At 40.3% G+C, this 15,708-nt stretch overlaps 5 protein-coding genes across 5 annotated transcripts; 1 reads left to right on the top strand and 4 right to left on the bottom strand.

Moving 5' to 3' along the window:
* Positions 1-937: 937 nt before the first annotated feature.
* Ugt37D1 (UDP-glycosyltransferase family 37 member D1) lies at positions 938-2,716 on the bottom strand. The gene is made up of 2 exons (XM_065864607.2): positions 2,001-2,716; positions 938-1,940 (listed from the first exon to the last, which is right to left on the bottom strand). Exons 1-2 carry the CDS (start codon positions 2,714-2,716, stop codon positions 1,022-1,024), a joined length of 1,635 nt encoding a protein of 544 aa, XP_065720679.2. The 3' UTR covers positions 938-1,021.
* On the bottom strand, positions 2,699-6,277 carry Ugt37E1 (UDP-glycosyltransferase family 37 member E1). Its single transcript, XM_070994862.1, has 3 exons — positions 5,508-6,277; positions 4,629-5,442; positions 2,699-2,839 (listed from the first exon to the last, which is right to left on the bottom strand). The coding sequence occupies exons 1-3, from the start codon at positions 6,203-6,205 to the stop codon at positions 2,783-2,785; spliced, it is 1,569 nt and encodes a 522-aa protein (XP_070850963.1). The 5' UTR covers positions 6,206-6,277; the 3' UTR covers positions 2,699-2,782.
* A 696-nt stretch (positions 6,278-6,973) lies between these two features.
* Ugt37C2 (UDP-glycosyltransferase family 37 member C2) lies at positions 6,974-8,679 on the bottom strand. Its single transcript, XM_017090219.4, has one exon. The coding sequence runs from the start codon at positions 8,627-8,629 to the stop codon at positions 7,058-7,060; it is 1,572 nt and encodes a 523-aa protein (XP_016945708.2). The 5' UTR covers positions 8,630-8,679; the 3' UTR covers positions 6,974-7,057.
* Positions 8,680-9,567: 888 nt separating this feature from the next.
* On the bottom strand, positions 9,568-12,113 carry LOC108021478 (cytochrome b5-related protein). Its single transcript, XM_017090220.4, has 5 exons — positions 11,992-12,113; positions 11,760-11,881; positions 11,353-11,683; positions 10,616-10,998; positions 9,568-10,555 (listed from the first exon to the last, which is right to left on the bottom strand). Exons 2-5 carry the CDS (start codon positions 11,855-11,857, stop codon positions 10,042-10,044), a joined length of 1,326 nt encoding a protein of 441 aa, XP_016945709.2. The 5' UTR covers positions 11,858-11,881; positions 11,992-12,113; the 3' UTR covers positions 9,568-10,041.
* A 732-nt stretch (positions 12,114-12,845) lies between these two features.
* Cyt-b5-r (Cytochrome b5-related) lies at positions 12,846-14,706 on the top strand. The gene is made up of 3 exons (XM_017067617.4): positions 12,846-13,348; positions 13,659-14,041; positions 14,126-14,706. Exons 1-3 carry the CDS (start codon positions 12,935-12,937, stop codon positions 14,637-14,639), a joined length of 1,311 nt encoding a protein of 436 aa, XP_016923106.2. The 5' UTR covers positions 12,846-12,934; the 3' UTR covers positions 14,640-14,706.
* Positions 14,707-15,708: the final 1,002 nt, after the last annotated feature.

The following is a 15,708-nucleotide window of genomic DNA, read 5'->3' as shown; positions in this document are numbered from 1 at the left end:
CATATTTCAAATTTTATTATTTAATTAATATTATTTTTTCTAGAACTTGAAATCTTCTATATTGCTAAGATCGAAGTATAAGTTAAGTACACATCGATAGGTTACGCGATCATCTTACGTTATTTACGTTTTTTTAATTATTCAAAAGCTTACTAAAAGCTGCGTGGTTTGAGTCAAAGCTAAAAAATATAAACTAAAACCATTTGTTAATCAATGAGGTGAATACTTTTGGCCTTGTGCAATTCACCGACTTTGGTGAAATGTGTTTTTTAAATGCAAAGTATTTTTACGAAATATATATATCCCAAACAATGCAATTACAAATATTTATCAAGCACAAATGCATATAGTTATTCTGAAAAAATAAATGATCTCCATATAAGAAGGGAACAACTATAGAATGCGCAACTAACTTCGTAAACAAATCACGTCACATAAAATAATTTATGCAAAAAAGCAGTCGTAACCAAAGGTAGAGAACATGAGAGTTGATATTTTTATAAATAATCGCTTTCAGAGAGAATGGGTTTCCACATCGATCAGCCCAACAAATGCAATGTTTGTTCTACCTCTGTTAACAGTTGTCACTGTTATTAACATGAAGTGTGGGCCCTCAGCAAAAATGATATAATGCAGGCCATTGGCGTCACTTGAATGTAACTGGTATAATCGCTGTTATCGGTAGTCTAATGATAAGATATTCGGCAGTTTATAATGATAATACGTTGGTTTTTGACGAGGGAATACCATGTAAAAATTAATTCTACATACCTTCTTAAACTACTTTTGGTTAAAATATTCTGAGCATTTTATATTATTTTTTAATAAAGCTGGTATGTTGAAGGGTTCCTAAACGATGAACTAAAGAACCACTTTTGAGCTAGAATTTCAAATAAATAATTTAAATAATTATTAATTAATTAATAATTTTAGTGTCTTGTTTTTAAGTTTTAATTTTATTTTTTCGTTTTGCGGTTAATTTTCAATTTGTTACTAAGTATAAAATTCGCATATATCCTATCTACTGCTTCTTCACCTTCTTCTTTGGAGAATCCTTTTTCGATTTGGAGAACAATTTTTGCCACAAGAACTTCCACACGATCTTGTTGATGAGGAAGAGAATGTAGAGCACCAGAATGGCGAGGACATAGATGTCCAGGTTATTACTGGCAATGAAGTTCATGTGGACCAGAGGACTCTGCATGTGTGGTGCACCATGATGACGGATCACGTACTCCGTCCAGTAGACCACCAATTCCTGGGCGCTCAGAGGACGATCGCGATACAGCTGCGAGAAGGTCTTCAGCTTCTGGGCGAACTTGGGATTCTCGATGACCTCCTTAATGGCCGCCTTGAACTCATCCAAATCTAGAGTGGCCAAGGGCAACTGTAGACCATATCCACTCTGCACCAGTTTGTCGGCATTTCCCGGCTGATCGGCAAAAACGGGTAGGGCCAACATGGGAACTCCATGGTATTGGGCCTCCGCGACTCCGCCCTTACCCGCATGGGTGATGAAAAGCTTGATCTTGGGATGGGCCAGGATATCATCCTGGGGCAGCCACTTCTTGTAGAGTATGTTCGCCGATTTGCCAGGTGTGTTCTTTAAATCCTCCCATTTCCAGATCACCTGCTGCTTAAGGCTGCTCAGACCCTTGAAAATAGTGGACACTACTTGGGGCTGGATATGTTCACCCTTCAAATTAGAACCCAAACTGAAGAGAATGGCTCCATGCTTGCCCTTCTCCAGGAACTCCTTGACGTCCTCCGGCAGAGGATCAGGCTTCGTCTTCACCTGAATGCCTCCGATCTCGATTATACCAGGAACATTCGGACGAATGGGTCCCTCGCTGATGGCATGGCTATTGCAAAAGGCCAGTGAGACATTCCTTTTGGCCAGCTCAAAACTGGGCATTGATTTGTCCTTGCCCCAAAGTCGCCTAAAGGGTTAAGATAGGGGATTATCATATCATTCACTCGATCTATTGATAAGAACTCACTCATAGAACCCATTGTATTTGTAGTTCAGGAAGAGAGCAAGAGCATTAAAGCCCACAGTGCTGCCAAAGCTCTGCAAACGCTGCTGGAAATTCATGGGCTGTCCAGGTTTGCCGGCAACATTCATTTGCGGAACGCTGGAGAGCTCTGGATTGCCCAGCACTTCATTGACCATCATCATGGGTGCTCCCGGCCAGGAAATAATTACGGGGCAATTGAAACGGGCACCCAGAGCCACCTGATAGGTATTAAAGAAGAATCCCGCGAAGACCACGTCGAACTTGTTGCCCTTGTTGACGTAGAGTTCCTGGAATTTCGGATCCTCCAGAACATCCACCTGCTTATCAATGAGCAAGGCCAGCGAGCTAAAGATCGATTTGAAGGTGTTCCAAATCGAGGGTTTCTCCTTAACCATATTGACCATGCCATCGTTTAGGACCTTCTCATCCTCGGCACTCAATGGAATCACAATGTGCTTGATGCTCTTGTGCGTTACTTTGGGTGGCATTGAGGAGACCACGGTCACGTTGTGACCCTTCTCGGCCAGCGTCTTCATGATGGACATGTGGACGATGAAGTGCGACGGACTGTGGCTGGTGAAGACGCCCAGGATGTTGGATCCTTCGGTGCCCTGGGGCATCGATTGCAGGGCCAGAAGGGCCACCAGAAGGCCACCCAAACTGCAGCCGAGCCAACTGCTCCTCCGAATTTGTGTCATGACTAGCTCCGTTCAAGTCCAAGTACAAAATGAAACTGATTGGGTTGCAAGCAACCGGCAGCTATCTTATACACAGTTGATATCAGCGATAACGCACTGATAAGATTCCTTCGATCGTTTAATCTGCAAAAAATGTATATATTTATATGCAGTAGCATGATTTTCATAAAGAGTTTGCTAACTAGTTATTACGTGTACCTCAAGCGAAGTACACGTTGTCTATTATGTTTGTCTAGTACTTGATATCATATTTTATCTTTTAAACAATTTTGATCAAAGAAATATTGTACTTGGAAATAATATGATTTGCTTATTAAGTTAATCTTCTGTCAAATATTTAAGTTTTTTCTATTTTTTTGGTGCACTTTAGACTTTGCTCATTCAAAATGACCACAGACAATAATTTAAAGATTGTTGAACTCAAGTAGGGTTAAAGTACCATCTAATCCACTCAAAAGTGCTCGCTTTGCGCAAAATTTGTTTTTTCATTATTGTTAAACAAGGTTTTATTCACATATACATTACTTAGTATTTTATTATAATGCATGTGCCCTATATTCTGTAATTACACACACCTTTCGTATTTTAAGTAAATAGTCACCTTGTTATTAAGGCACATTTATTAGTCACTAGCAACCAGATAAATCCACCTTATACTTTAAAATAGACCAGAGTAAATATATCTTTAAGTTGTCTAAACTGCATGTACATGGGTTAAAGTGCAACCTTGTCTCATTGTCAAAGTCAACTTGTAGGTTAACTATTATTTCATTGAATTGGCACTATCCCCCGACGACTCCAACACAACAATTATAGATATTCGAAATACCTCGTCTATATAGAGACACCCAAGTGAGCCATTAAATAATATAAAATAGATTTGGAAAACAATACGCGTTCGGCACGCGCTGCCTCGAATAACTGAGAATAACTGAGAATTGAATCCGAACAGAATCGGAATCGGTATGACCCGATGGGATGGAATAGTTCTCGAGAAGTGAGAATTACTGAGCGGGAGGCCTCTAAAAATAATCGCTGTTGGAGAGTGTGGGAGCAACCTGTTGAGTGCGGCGAGTGTTGTTCTAGGTCTGGGAGTCTTTGTTGCTATTTCATTAATTGCCGGGTTGTTAAAGGTGCATGACATCAGTATAATTAAATTATCTACGTAAAGTGCAGGTCTCTGGGGGCACTTGAGTTTTATTGCAGATAGCAAGGGTTTAAGATTCCTAGGTTATTGTATTAATAAGCATTACAGTGCATTTAATCCCCTACCAATCCATAATCCGCTCCTGGTCAAAACTGATTTAAGATTGTGCGACACCAAAAAAAGGAAACGATTAATTTCAAGACCCCCAGTGTTAATCTTATCCTACATATACACATATACAGTGGCTTAGTCAGAATTTTATTCAGAGGGGTTTTTTAAAGACATTTTGTATAGCATACTTTTCGACACAACACTCTACGTGGGATTTCACCTGAAAGAAAAGGGGTTGAACCCCCAAGACTACGCCTTGGCTACGCCCCTGTAATGCCTTTTTTATGTGCAGTCATGCTTTCCGGCAAAGCTTTAATCTCTAGTATTCTTTATCAGAGTTGCTTCTTATAAAAAGTATAAAAGAAAAGCAATATCATTTGTATTTATTAATGTTAATTCATTAATCTGTATTCTTAAAAACAGAATATAATACTTGATCACTGACCCCACAGCAAGACTTTTGTGCAATTTCGCATTTCATAGCGCCAACTGATATTGCGTATTCGCAATGATAAGATGGCATAACGATTAATTATTTTTAAACTTGACAGGCAGTGTTTTCCCTTGATAACTATAGCCACGCACAACATTAAAAATCTTGCGAAATAGGAATTTAAATATGACTATGAGTAGTATCAAGAGTACCAGACTCACGAGAAGAATAACTCCAAAGACATCTATATTGTTTCGGGCTATAAAGTCCATGTGGATGAGGGGACTCTGTAGATGATAGGCTCCCTGGTGACGCAACACGTACTCGGTCCAGTAGACAACCGATTGACGGGCTGTCAAAGGTCGATCCCTATAGAGGGTGGAGAATTTACCGATGGTCTCTCGATACGATGGGTTCTCAAGGACCTCATGGATATTCTCCTCCAATTCCTCCGCCGTCAGTGTGTGCATATCCAACCAACGGCCAAAGCCCGATTTTGTCATGATCTCAGCATTTCCCTGTTGATCGCCGAAAATGGGCAATGCCAGCATGGGAACCCCATGGTATTGGGCCTCCGCCACTCCACCTTTGCCCGCATGGGTTATAAAGAGTCTAACCTTCGGATGAGCCAGGATATCATCCTGTGGCAACCAATTGCTAAAGTATATATTAGAGGCATTTCCTGGCTTATTATTCAGATCCTCCCACTTCCACACAACTCTCTGGGGCAATTGGGAGAGCACACTGTACAGGATGTTTGCGATTTCCGGTCCAAAGTTATTGGTATTTACATTGGTTCCCAAACTGAAGAATATGACACCCTCATCAGCGTCATCAAGGAACTTGGCCAGCTCCTTGGGCAGCGGATCAGGCTGGTCCTTAACCTGTATTCCTCCAATTTCAATCGATTGAGGAACTGTGGGCCTGATGGGTCCTTCGCTGGGCGAGTGGTAATTGTAAAACAGCAAGGATATGCGACGCTTCATTTCATAGTAATTGGGGAACTCAGGATCAGTCTTATTAGCAAAAGCTCTCCTAAAAGAGGAAAAAAATATAATAAGGATTTAAATTCATAATATAACATAACCACTAATACTTACTCATACATCTGGTTCATCTTAAAATTCAATAGTTTATTGACTATGTCCAGGAAGGAATGCTTGAAAAGGTTACCCAATCTTTGGGTAAATTCCATGGTGCTTTGTCCCGCTTCAAGGGCCACATTCAAGCTGGGCACATAAGATGGATCATTGACATTTCCCACAATACTATCCATAAAAGGCAGGGGCACACCAACCCAAGTTATGATCACCGGACAGTGAAGCTTGGCTGCAATGCCCAGCTGAAAGTCGTTGGCCATTGGGCCCAAAACCACCAAATCGAATTTCGTCTGGGGATTCTCGTACAGCTCCTTGAAATTCGGATGAACCATGAACTCAATCTGTCCTTCCAACTGTACATTTGCCTGAAGAACAGCTTTCATCAAAGTAGTCCATATAGAAGGTTTATCATTGAATGTTTGTTTCATATATTCCTCCATGAACTTTTTTCGCTCCGGTGTCGGTGGTGCCACAATCACTGTGATATTTTCATGTGCAGCCAATTTGGGCTTCATCTGGGTCACCACTGTGATGTTGTGACCCCGATCCGCAAGCGTTTTCATCACTGCCATATGAACGATCACATGGGAAGGACTGTGGGTTCCAAAAATTCCTAAAATATTGTCGCCATTACTACTATGGGTCTTTGTGCCCAGAAGTAATATGAGCAAAAACACGATCGTAGTATATTTAATCATAATAAATGAACTTTTCAATGGAACTCACAACAAACGACTAAGTTTCGATCTGTCTAGCGTAATAGCTTATATAGAACTGTGCCACAGATGTTGTCAGCAACAATCTGAATTGATACAGGTTTCATTTCTTTAGCTGCGCCGGGGTGACTGGGCATATCAGGGAATTCTGAATAGGCTCTGTCCTACCGGGCAAGACTATCGCAATAGATTTATCGCTACCACTAGGGTCTGGCAACGTATCGCGTGTCTACGACCTGAGTCATGATTAAATGCTTTAAATTGAAATAAACTGCAAACTTATTCACAATCAAAATTCGTGTCATATGTTATCATGTTTGTTGCGTTGTTTGATGGCCTATATTTCTATGTAATAAGCCAGATGGTGGTTTTATATGATTGTTGATAGCAAAATATTAGAAATAAATGTACATAGCTTTTTCCATTGCTGAACATGTCCTACTATGTCCTTACCCAAAAAGATTTAATTACTAACTTGTTTTATATGAAACCTTTTAAGGATTGACGAAGTCAGAAAACTATCCTCTTCCAAAGTCAAACTAAAAAAAGTTTAGTAAGGTTTAACAACTTTGAAAGCGATTTAAAATCATTCGTTATAATTATAATCATCACCACCTTTGGGGTCCCAAAACAAAATTACTGGGCCATTTTAACTATTGATAACAAATACCATGCGAAGATAAGGTTAGTAGTTAGTAATCGGAAATTATGGAAAATTTCGCACAAAGGCAAATAAATGAATGAAATAAATATTTTTTAATATTTTGTGATTTTATTAAAATATACAATTTTCTTATTAATAATACATAAACAGTTCTTATTACTTAATTTATTTTATTGCTTCTTTTTTGACTCTGAGATCTTTCCCTTGCCCCGAAATTTATTCCACACGAATTTCGCAACCAAACGAGTTAGGAGTACAAACAAGACCAGGATTGTTGCAATTACAAGGTAGATATCAAGATTGTGGAGCTCAATGAAGTTCATATGCACCGATGGACTCTGCAGGTGGGGGGCACCATGATGTCTCAGGACATACTCCGTCCAGTAAACCACCGATTGTTTTGCAGTGAGGGGTCGATCTCTGTACAAGGCGGAGAACTTTCCAATAGCTTGGCTGTACTTCTTGTTCTCCAAAACTTCCTTAAGGGCCTCCCTCAGTGTATCCTCGGTAATGGTCAGCAGATCGAGAGCCACGCCATATCCCGATTTTTCCATGACTGCGGCGTTTCCGGGCTGATCCCCAAAAATAGGCAAGGCCACCATGGGTACTCCATGGTACTGGGCCTCGGTGATGCCACCCTTTCCGGCATGTGTGATAAAGAGTTTGGTGTTCGGATGGGCCAGGATATCATCTTGGGGCAGCCAGTTCTTATAAAGTATGTTGGATGCATTGCCAGGTGTGTTCTCCAAGTCCTCCCATTTCCAGATAACGTTCTCTTTCAGTCCCGATAGAACCTTAAAGATGGTCTGCACAATTTCTGGCTTCACTGTTGAGCTTTTAATGTTGGAGCCGAGGGATAGAAAGACAGCTCCTTGGGTGGACTTGTTTAAGAACTGATCGATATCCTTGGGCAGCGGATCCGGCTTGTCCTTCACCTGTATACCTCCGATTTCAATAATAGCAGGTACCAGCGGTCGAATAGGACCCTCAGCAATCAAACGAGATCCGACAAAGGCTATCGAGATATTCTTTCTCAACTCTTTCAGAGTTGGTTGATCTTTTTCCGGGAAGACTTCATTATATATGCGGTTTAATTTGAAGTCAAAGACAACCAGAATATACTCGAAAAACAGGAATTTAGCTAAGTTTTCCGCTCTCTTAAAGAAACTCAATGGATGTGTTCCAACAGTGCCTAACAAGGGCACATATGATACCTCTGCGGGATTACCGGTAAATTTATCAATTATTGGAGCAGGGGCTGACATCCAGTCAATGATTACGGGAACCTTTAGCTTATGGGCAACTCCCAATTGGAAGTCGTTGATAAAGTAACCCAATATCATGAGGTCAAATTTGGTCTCGTAAATACGCTGGAACCTCGGATCGGAGAGCAGTTCGGCTTGAGCATTGATCATCACCTCCATACCAGTTAGAAGTCGATTCATGGTGCTCACGAGAGAATTCTTCTGGTTGGCCATTTCAGTCATTTGGCTCTCCATAATGAGCTCCTGTTCATCCTTCATCGGGATTACGATCAGGTGGATGTCCTTGTGCGTTAACTTGGGCTTCAGCATCGACACCACCGTCACATTGTGCCCAGCTTCGGCCAGGGCCTTGGCCACCGACATGTGGATGATCAGATGCGATTGACTGTGGCTGCTGAAGAGCCCCAGAATATTGGCTCCCTGGGTGGAGGCCACCACACCGAGTAACAACAAAAGCACGGAGCGAACCTCAAACATTTTATAAACTTTTTGCCTGACCTCTCCGGTCAATGTCGAACTAAAAACTGAAGAGAACTGGGCATGCGACTAGCTATTTATGGGCAAAAAAATCGAGTTGGTAGTCATCTAATTGGCTTATCGACTCCCTTCAGTTCCAAACGATACTCTTATCTTATCTCTCTTAAAGGTCTGACTAGACTCTTTCCTTTTACTTGAGGTGTTAAGCTGCCCATTATATGATAAAGTACTTTGAAAGGGCGTTCTAAACTATAATATCTTCGAATTTAAAGAGATTTAGTACAAGCATTTCGAGAAATACAAATTTTACAGTGAACAATACAATAGGATTTAAATATATTTATCCTTGTATTGAATTTCACAACTTTAATTGTTTTTGCAATTCATAATGAACCAGGCATACAGTTCCATTATGAACTCTCTTCGATTTCGATAGATACTCTTATCTAGGCGCTTTTTTAAGCTTAAATCGACTCTTTCCATTTGTAAACCTGCTATCGGAGTACTTAATAAAATATCTTTGACAACAAATTTGACGCTTTTTAAGAGAACTTTAGGGAGATAAAAGTTCACGGTCAAATTTATTTTAATATTAATATATTCATTTATATTTTTTCACAATCTTAACTAATTTTTCACTTTACAATATAACCATGTGTATTACAGTAAAAAATTGTTTTAAATTATTTGTAGGTTTCTTATTTTCACTTTTAGCTTCCCTTTAAATAAACACAAAATAAATGGTATAACATCGTATTTATAATAACAAAGACATAGCCCAACAAATAGTACAAACATGAAAATGTGGTTCTTAATTAAATTAAATAACCTTACATTATTTTAATATAGGCTTCACATATTTTTGTTAGTTTAGAATTCCGAAAAACATATACAAATAAATGTTCTAATCAATTTATGCTCAATACTCCTATTTGCATTGTCACGATGATTCAGCAGTTTCCATATCACTATTTGACGCAGTCTACCATTTATGGGGGTTTACTCAAAAAAACTATCACTTTTACTCAACACCAGCTGAACTCTCACCTTAAAGAAGTAACTCAATTAACTTAAAGTAATTAAATGATGCTAAATATGTTGGTGGGCCGTAAAAAAAAATTAAAAAAAGGTGTGTTAGATATCATAACAAACACCATAAAAAAGCGGAAATGCTAAAAGAGCTTTAAACCGTCATTAACTAAAAAATAAAGAGAGTCGAGCAAAGCTGTTTGATAAGAGCACAAATAGCCTTGATAGGTAAACAAAAAAAATTATAAGAGAAAATGTAAAAAATATTTAAACACAATAAATTTTTCTTGTATGGCTTATGCTGACCCTAAGTCCTCCCTGTTTACAAAACAACATTTTCCCCCTCCATATATCAAAGTTTTCATAGTTAACACAATCCCATTCTACTTCAACTTTTTACTACCCGGTGGCAGGGGATTCTTTTTGATCCTCAGCAATTGCTGATTTTGACCCTTGATGTGACCCCAATGATTGATCTCCCTAAGTTCCACATCAAACTCTTTCATAGTTTTCCTTAACTCAGGATAGAGTTGCTTTAGCACTCCATGATCGAGTGTGGGAAATAGATGATGCAGGGCGTGCTCTCCAAAGTGGGTGAGCACCAAGAGATCCGACCACTTGATATCTCCGCGATCTATGATCGTATCCACCTGATACAGACCCCAATCAATGTCCTTACGTTGGGTGTCTCCATCGTGTAGAATTCGGGGATCATGATGGGCTGCTGTGAGGCCTACAAGTCCAAAAATAAAGCTGCCCACGGCTACGATTATTTGCCAGCTTGTAAGAGATCCAAGCAGACCAACGCCAGTGGAGAAATATAAAAAGATTGGTAGGGTAAAACCTAGAAGATCATCCCAGTGCAAAAGGTTGCTTTTAGTCAGGGAGAGAGCCAAACTGAAAAAAATATTTATATTTATTAACAAAATAAATAAAACAACTTATTAATTCACTCACCGCAGGAGAAACTGTCCCTGAAAGAGAACTACATACACCACCGGTGATATAACCACAGAGATCCATCGTTGCATTTTATTTGCATAATGACGATCGGGAATCCAGCACAGGAATGGCTCAAACATGGACATTTCCAGATCGTGCAGGGAATTCGCATAAACATGGTGTGATAGGGCATGAGAAATGCGCCAACTCCGGAAGTTCATTAGGGTTAGATTAAAGGCATACATCCTCCAATTATCCCGCTGATGGAAGTAATTGTGTGTGGAGGTGGCCACCCAGCAAAGGGCCAACCCAGCCAAACCCTGAAAGACTAGAGAGTCCAGAAGAGTGCCTACCCAGCTGAATATGAAGACAGAGACTAGGATACCCAAGTGGAGGAACTGAAAGATTTAAGAAAACTGAATTAGTCATAAAGAAAAGTCGCTTCTTATCAGCTATAAGAACATTTTAAAAACAATAACCAAAGCGGTTGTTGTACGTATACTATTTTGCATTTATATACATCTTTACAAACAAAATCTTAAGAAAAATTAAAGAAGAATACGGAACCCCCTAAAAAAGTTCAGTAAGTTCTAGTGAAAACGGATTATATCCACTGAAGATTATTTAAATTTCAACCTATACCATATTGATAACTCGAATAAAATATATTATAACATAAAATTTAAAAAAGCTATAAAAATAGTTTACCTATATAAGAATATAAGAATAAAGAATTAAAATCTAATCAATACCTCAGTTTTTTTGGTTGGGAAGTACTCGATTTTTCTGAGCTTTTCCCGTACCCTCCGCTTTAGGGTCATGTAAAAACCATTTTCTTTAAGGGTGAACTTATAGTTCCTAGGCTTCGTGGCCTGTCGCACTTCGAATTTGCTCAGCATTTCCCGAGCTCGCTCTTCAATATGATGAGATTCGAAGGGTTCCGTGATATCCGTGCCCCGGGTGCACTCAATCCAAGAGGCACCGCCCGGATGGCGAGCAGCAAAGTCTCTTAAGTCATAGAGCTTATCGTAAATGCGCCAAAGACCTTCGGCCTCGTCATCTGCATGCTTGCCCTCCAGCCAACTAAGCAAAATAAAATTATAATATCTCATCATTTGAGTTTTTTGTGGAAAGACTTTCAAAACCACTAGATACAAACCTTTCACTTGTAATGGGTACATGCTGGCGGTAACTCGGATAGGTCCTCGATATTCCCGATACCTTCCAGGCTACATCCTCTTCAATATTGGGCGCCATTATGTACACAGCTCGTTAATCGATCTACAAGAATAAAATAAGTTAAATTTAACCGAAGAAAGAACTTTGCATGCTAATGCCTAATCGTGGCTGATAACTGGCTGATTGATTCCCAAGTTCAACTTAGTACTCACCGAAAGAACCGGTCGTTCGGTGCCCCCTTGATGAAGACAAACCGCAGAGTTTGTTTACGTAGCGCCTACTAAACTTTTATTTGGAGCGTCGCTCGGCTTTTGTCTTCGTATTACGCTTGCTCGATCAATTAGTAAAGCTCTGATCCGAGAGTATCGCAGATCGAAAGCTTTCCGCTCACTACCTCTCACTTCTTATCATGGGTCGGGTGGAAATGAAATAATATGTAAATGGTATTCAGTGGAAACTTATTTTCACTGCTAGTCTAAAATAAGGTTTAATGGACTAAGGTTAATGGACTAAATAAGATTATACCAAAAAGAAAATCTAAGTTGTACTAATCATTAATACCCTAAAATCCCTTATAACTCTTACATAGATTTCAAAAAATTACTTGACTTTAATATTTTTAATACCGTATATAACCAATATTTTATGTTGCTTATTTTATAAAGCATATTTTATGGGATATTCACAAGAAAAGAGTACCCCTAACAAATATTATAGCTGCTACACGCTCTTCAGCCAAGCGAAGCCGAAAATTTCTGCGATGGTATAGCAATGTTTATGGGCACCGCACTGACCTATTGTCGACGAATTCTGGGCAGGCATGCCCACTAGGTGATTTCCCCTAGTAAAATTCTGATAAGGAAAAAATGTTTAAAAAAATATGAGATTTAGATAGACGTAATAACTAAGAGGCGGCAGCTGTGGCCCCACGGTGCTCCGCTGATAAGGTCGCCCTCTTATCAAAATGGAAACGTTTTGCCTGTGAAATGGAATTGATTTTCGGTTTATATAATCTTATGAGATTGGCGCTATGCATAAAATCCTCTTGCCATTGCCGGTGCCTTTCAGTTAGTTGCTGGAATCGCAGCGTGTCGGTTCCAGAATCGGTAAATCGGTGTTTTTCAAGGACCTCAAGGATCAAAAGGACTCTTCAAAATGGTAATTGAGGAGTGGAAAAAGAGTGGCATCGCCACCAAATTTCCCACATACCGCAACTCGCCCCTGATCACCACACACAGCTGGCAGAAGGGCAAACGGCAGGACGATCGGGCCGAAGGACTCTGGCGCATCTACGATGGCATCTATGACTTCACCGAGTTCATTGACAAGCATCCTGGCGGTCCTTTCTGGATCCGCGAGACCAAGGGCACTGACATAACTGAAGCCTTCGAGGCTCATCATCTTACGACGGCTCCCGAGAAGATGATTGCCAAATACAAGGTTAGGGATGCAGCAGAGCCAAGGATCTACACCCTGACTTTGGAGGAAGGGGGATTCTACAAGACCCTCAAGGAGCGAGTGCGCGAGAAGCTGAAGACTGTGGACAAGCGGCCAAAACGAAAGAGTGATGTGAGTGCTGAAACTGAAAAATAATTAATAGAAAATGGGCGTGAATACTAGTTCATATCAATTATATATTTCTAATCAATTAAATATACTGATTAGCTGAGCCTCTCGAGTCCCACGAAGTTTATTAGAAATTGAATCAAAAAATACTAATCTTAAATTTCACGCGTCGCAGTTCCTTTTAAAGCAGCATGACGATAATAGGTCCTTTCTTTGGATAGAATATAAAAAGAAAAGATAAAAAAAAAATTTTTTTTTATTAAATGTTTTTTTAAAATTCTGAATATCTTTTTAATATTTTTGCTTTCCATAGCTCATCCACTTCGGCGTCCTTGTGTCGCTCTTTATTTTTGGAATCGCCAGTGCCAAGTTTGATAGCCTTCTGGCCCTGGTCCTAGCGGGTGTGGCCCTCTGTTGGACGGTGATCGTGTCCCACAACTACTTCCATCGTCGGGACAACTGGCAGATGTACGCCTTCAACCTGGGTCTGATGAACTTCGCCGCCTGGCGAGTGTCCCATGCCCTGTCCCACCACATCTATCCCAATTCCTATTTCGATCTGGAGCTCTCGATGTTCGAGCCGCTGCTGTGCTGGGTGCCCAATCCGCATATCAAGAGCAAGGTGATGCGCTACGTGTCCTGGGTCACGGAACCGGTGGCCTATGCCCTGGCCTTCTTCATACAGATGGGCACACGGTAAGTGATCGTGATCGAGGTGTTGGCGATCGTAAACAAAGTCTAATCAGTGATCGTTTTGATTGATTGATATGGTTATTGCAGTATTTTCTACTCGCTGCGCCACACGAACATCCTCTACTGGCACGATCTGGTGCCGCTGAGTATACCCATCGCTATATACCTGGGAACTGGAGGATCTGCGGGTGTTTGGATTTGCGTGCGCACATGGCTCGCGATGACGTCGATCGCCAGCTTTAGCTTCTGTCTGATCGGTCTGAATGCGGCCCATCACGATCCGGAAATCTATCATGAGGGCGATGCGAATCGCGAGGATCGCGACTGGGGTCTCTTCCAAGTAGACACAATCATTGATCGCGGTGATCTCAAGTGGTCACAGTTCCTGGTCCTCACCCACTTTGGCGACCATGTGCTCCATCATCTCTTCCCCACACTGGATCATGGCCTCCTGCCCGCTCTCTATCCGGTGCTGTACGAGACTCTCGACGAGTTCAAGGGTCATCTGCGCGAATGCAACCACATTGAGCACATGATTGGCCAGCACAAGCAACTTCTGCGCATCGAGCCTAATCCCAGGCCTCCTGGGGCGGGAAAGTAGGACGTACTTTTATGGGGCTTTATTAAAAATAAATAAATATACTCACATAATCTTAATTGTAACCATATACCGAGTGTTTTCATTTTAGAAACGTGTTTTATAGTTATGAATAGAAAGTTTAGCAGATAAGGTAATTCTTATCTGTTTCTAATTATCTCTCGGTTAGATCACAATGTGGAACAACAAATTTAGAAGAAATATTTTATTAATAGCATTGTGAAACGTATACTGCGCGTAACGGCAATGGAGTATGATCGCTGGTGATCACTATACCCATTTCATCCGAGAGAATAAAACACACTTGTTAAATTGATTTACATTTATTTTGTTCCTTTTTTGTATACTTTTCATTTAGTGTCGAGTGATGATCTTATCTCTTTATCATTGCTTGATAGAGTCAAAATTAAACATAAACATAAGCGCAGTGCATTTAGCTTGTGTCGTCCGTAAGTCTTGTCTGGTCTGTATGACAAAAGTAATTGAGAATACATATAGATCAAAATATTCGAACAGTGGGCGACATTTACCGGCGGACACCGCCGCGGGGCCTTCACTTTGACGGGGCTCTCTCATTTCGCGATCGATAGTTTCTCGAGTTGTTCGGTTGAGGATCGATTTGGTTCTTTGATAGTTAGTTGGTTGAATGCATTTCGAAAGTTGTATAAAAATATATAAATACAAATACAAATACAGGTCCAGCTAGCAGTGTCCCCATGGCAAATGTCGCGCTTACACAAAAGCCTGTTACTGTTCACTTATGTATGTAATCGATTCTGTGATCGATAGTTGTTATTTGATTTCATTTTTTGCCTAAGTGCATTTGGCGTTGTTGTTGGTGGTTTGCCTCCCGTCGTTTTCGATATATATTTTGTTATAGTTTTATTATTTTGTTTTTAAATTAAGAAATTAAATTAAAATCATAAACATAATCATTATGAAATATCATTTAAAATAAATTAAAAAATGAAATGGCATTTAGAATTCGTTTTCAGGAGCAAGGTCGAATCTTGGTGGGAAGGCCAATCCGTCGAATTGTGGCCTAACGGACGTCGCACGGGGCTGTAGAAGA

Source organism: Drosophila suzukii, chromosome 2L (assembly GCF_043229965.1).
Source record: "Drosophila suzukii chromosome 2L, CBGP_Dsuzu_IsoJpt1.0, whole genome shotgun sequence".
NCBI classification, from domain to species: domain Eukaryota; kingdom Metazoa; phylum Arthropoda; class Insecta; order Diptera; family Drosophilidae; genus Drosophila; species Drosophila suzukii.
Note: the sequence above shows the minus strand (reverse complement) of the source record. Positions and strands in the feature narration are given on the sequence as shown.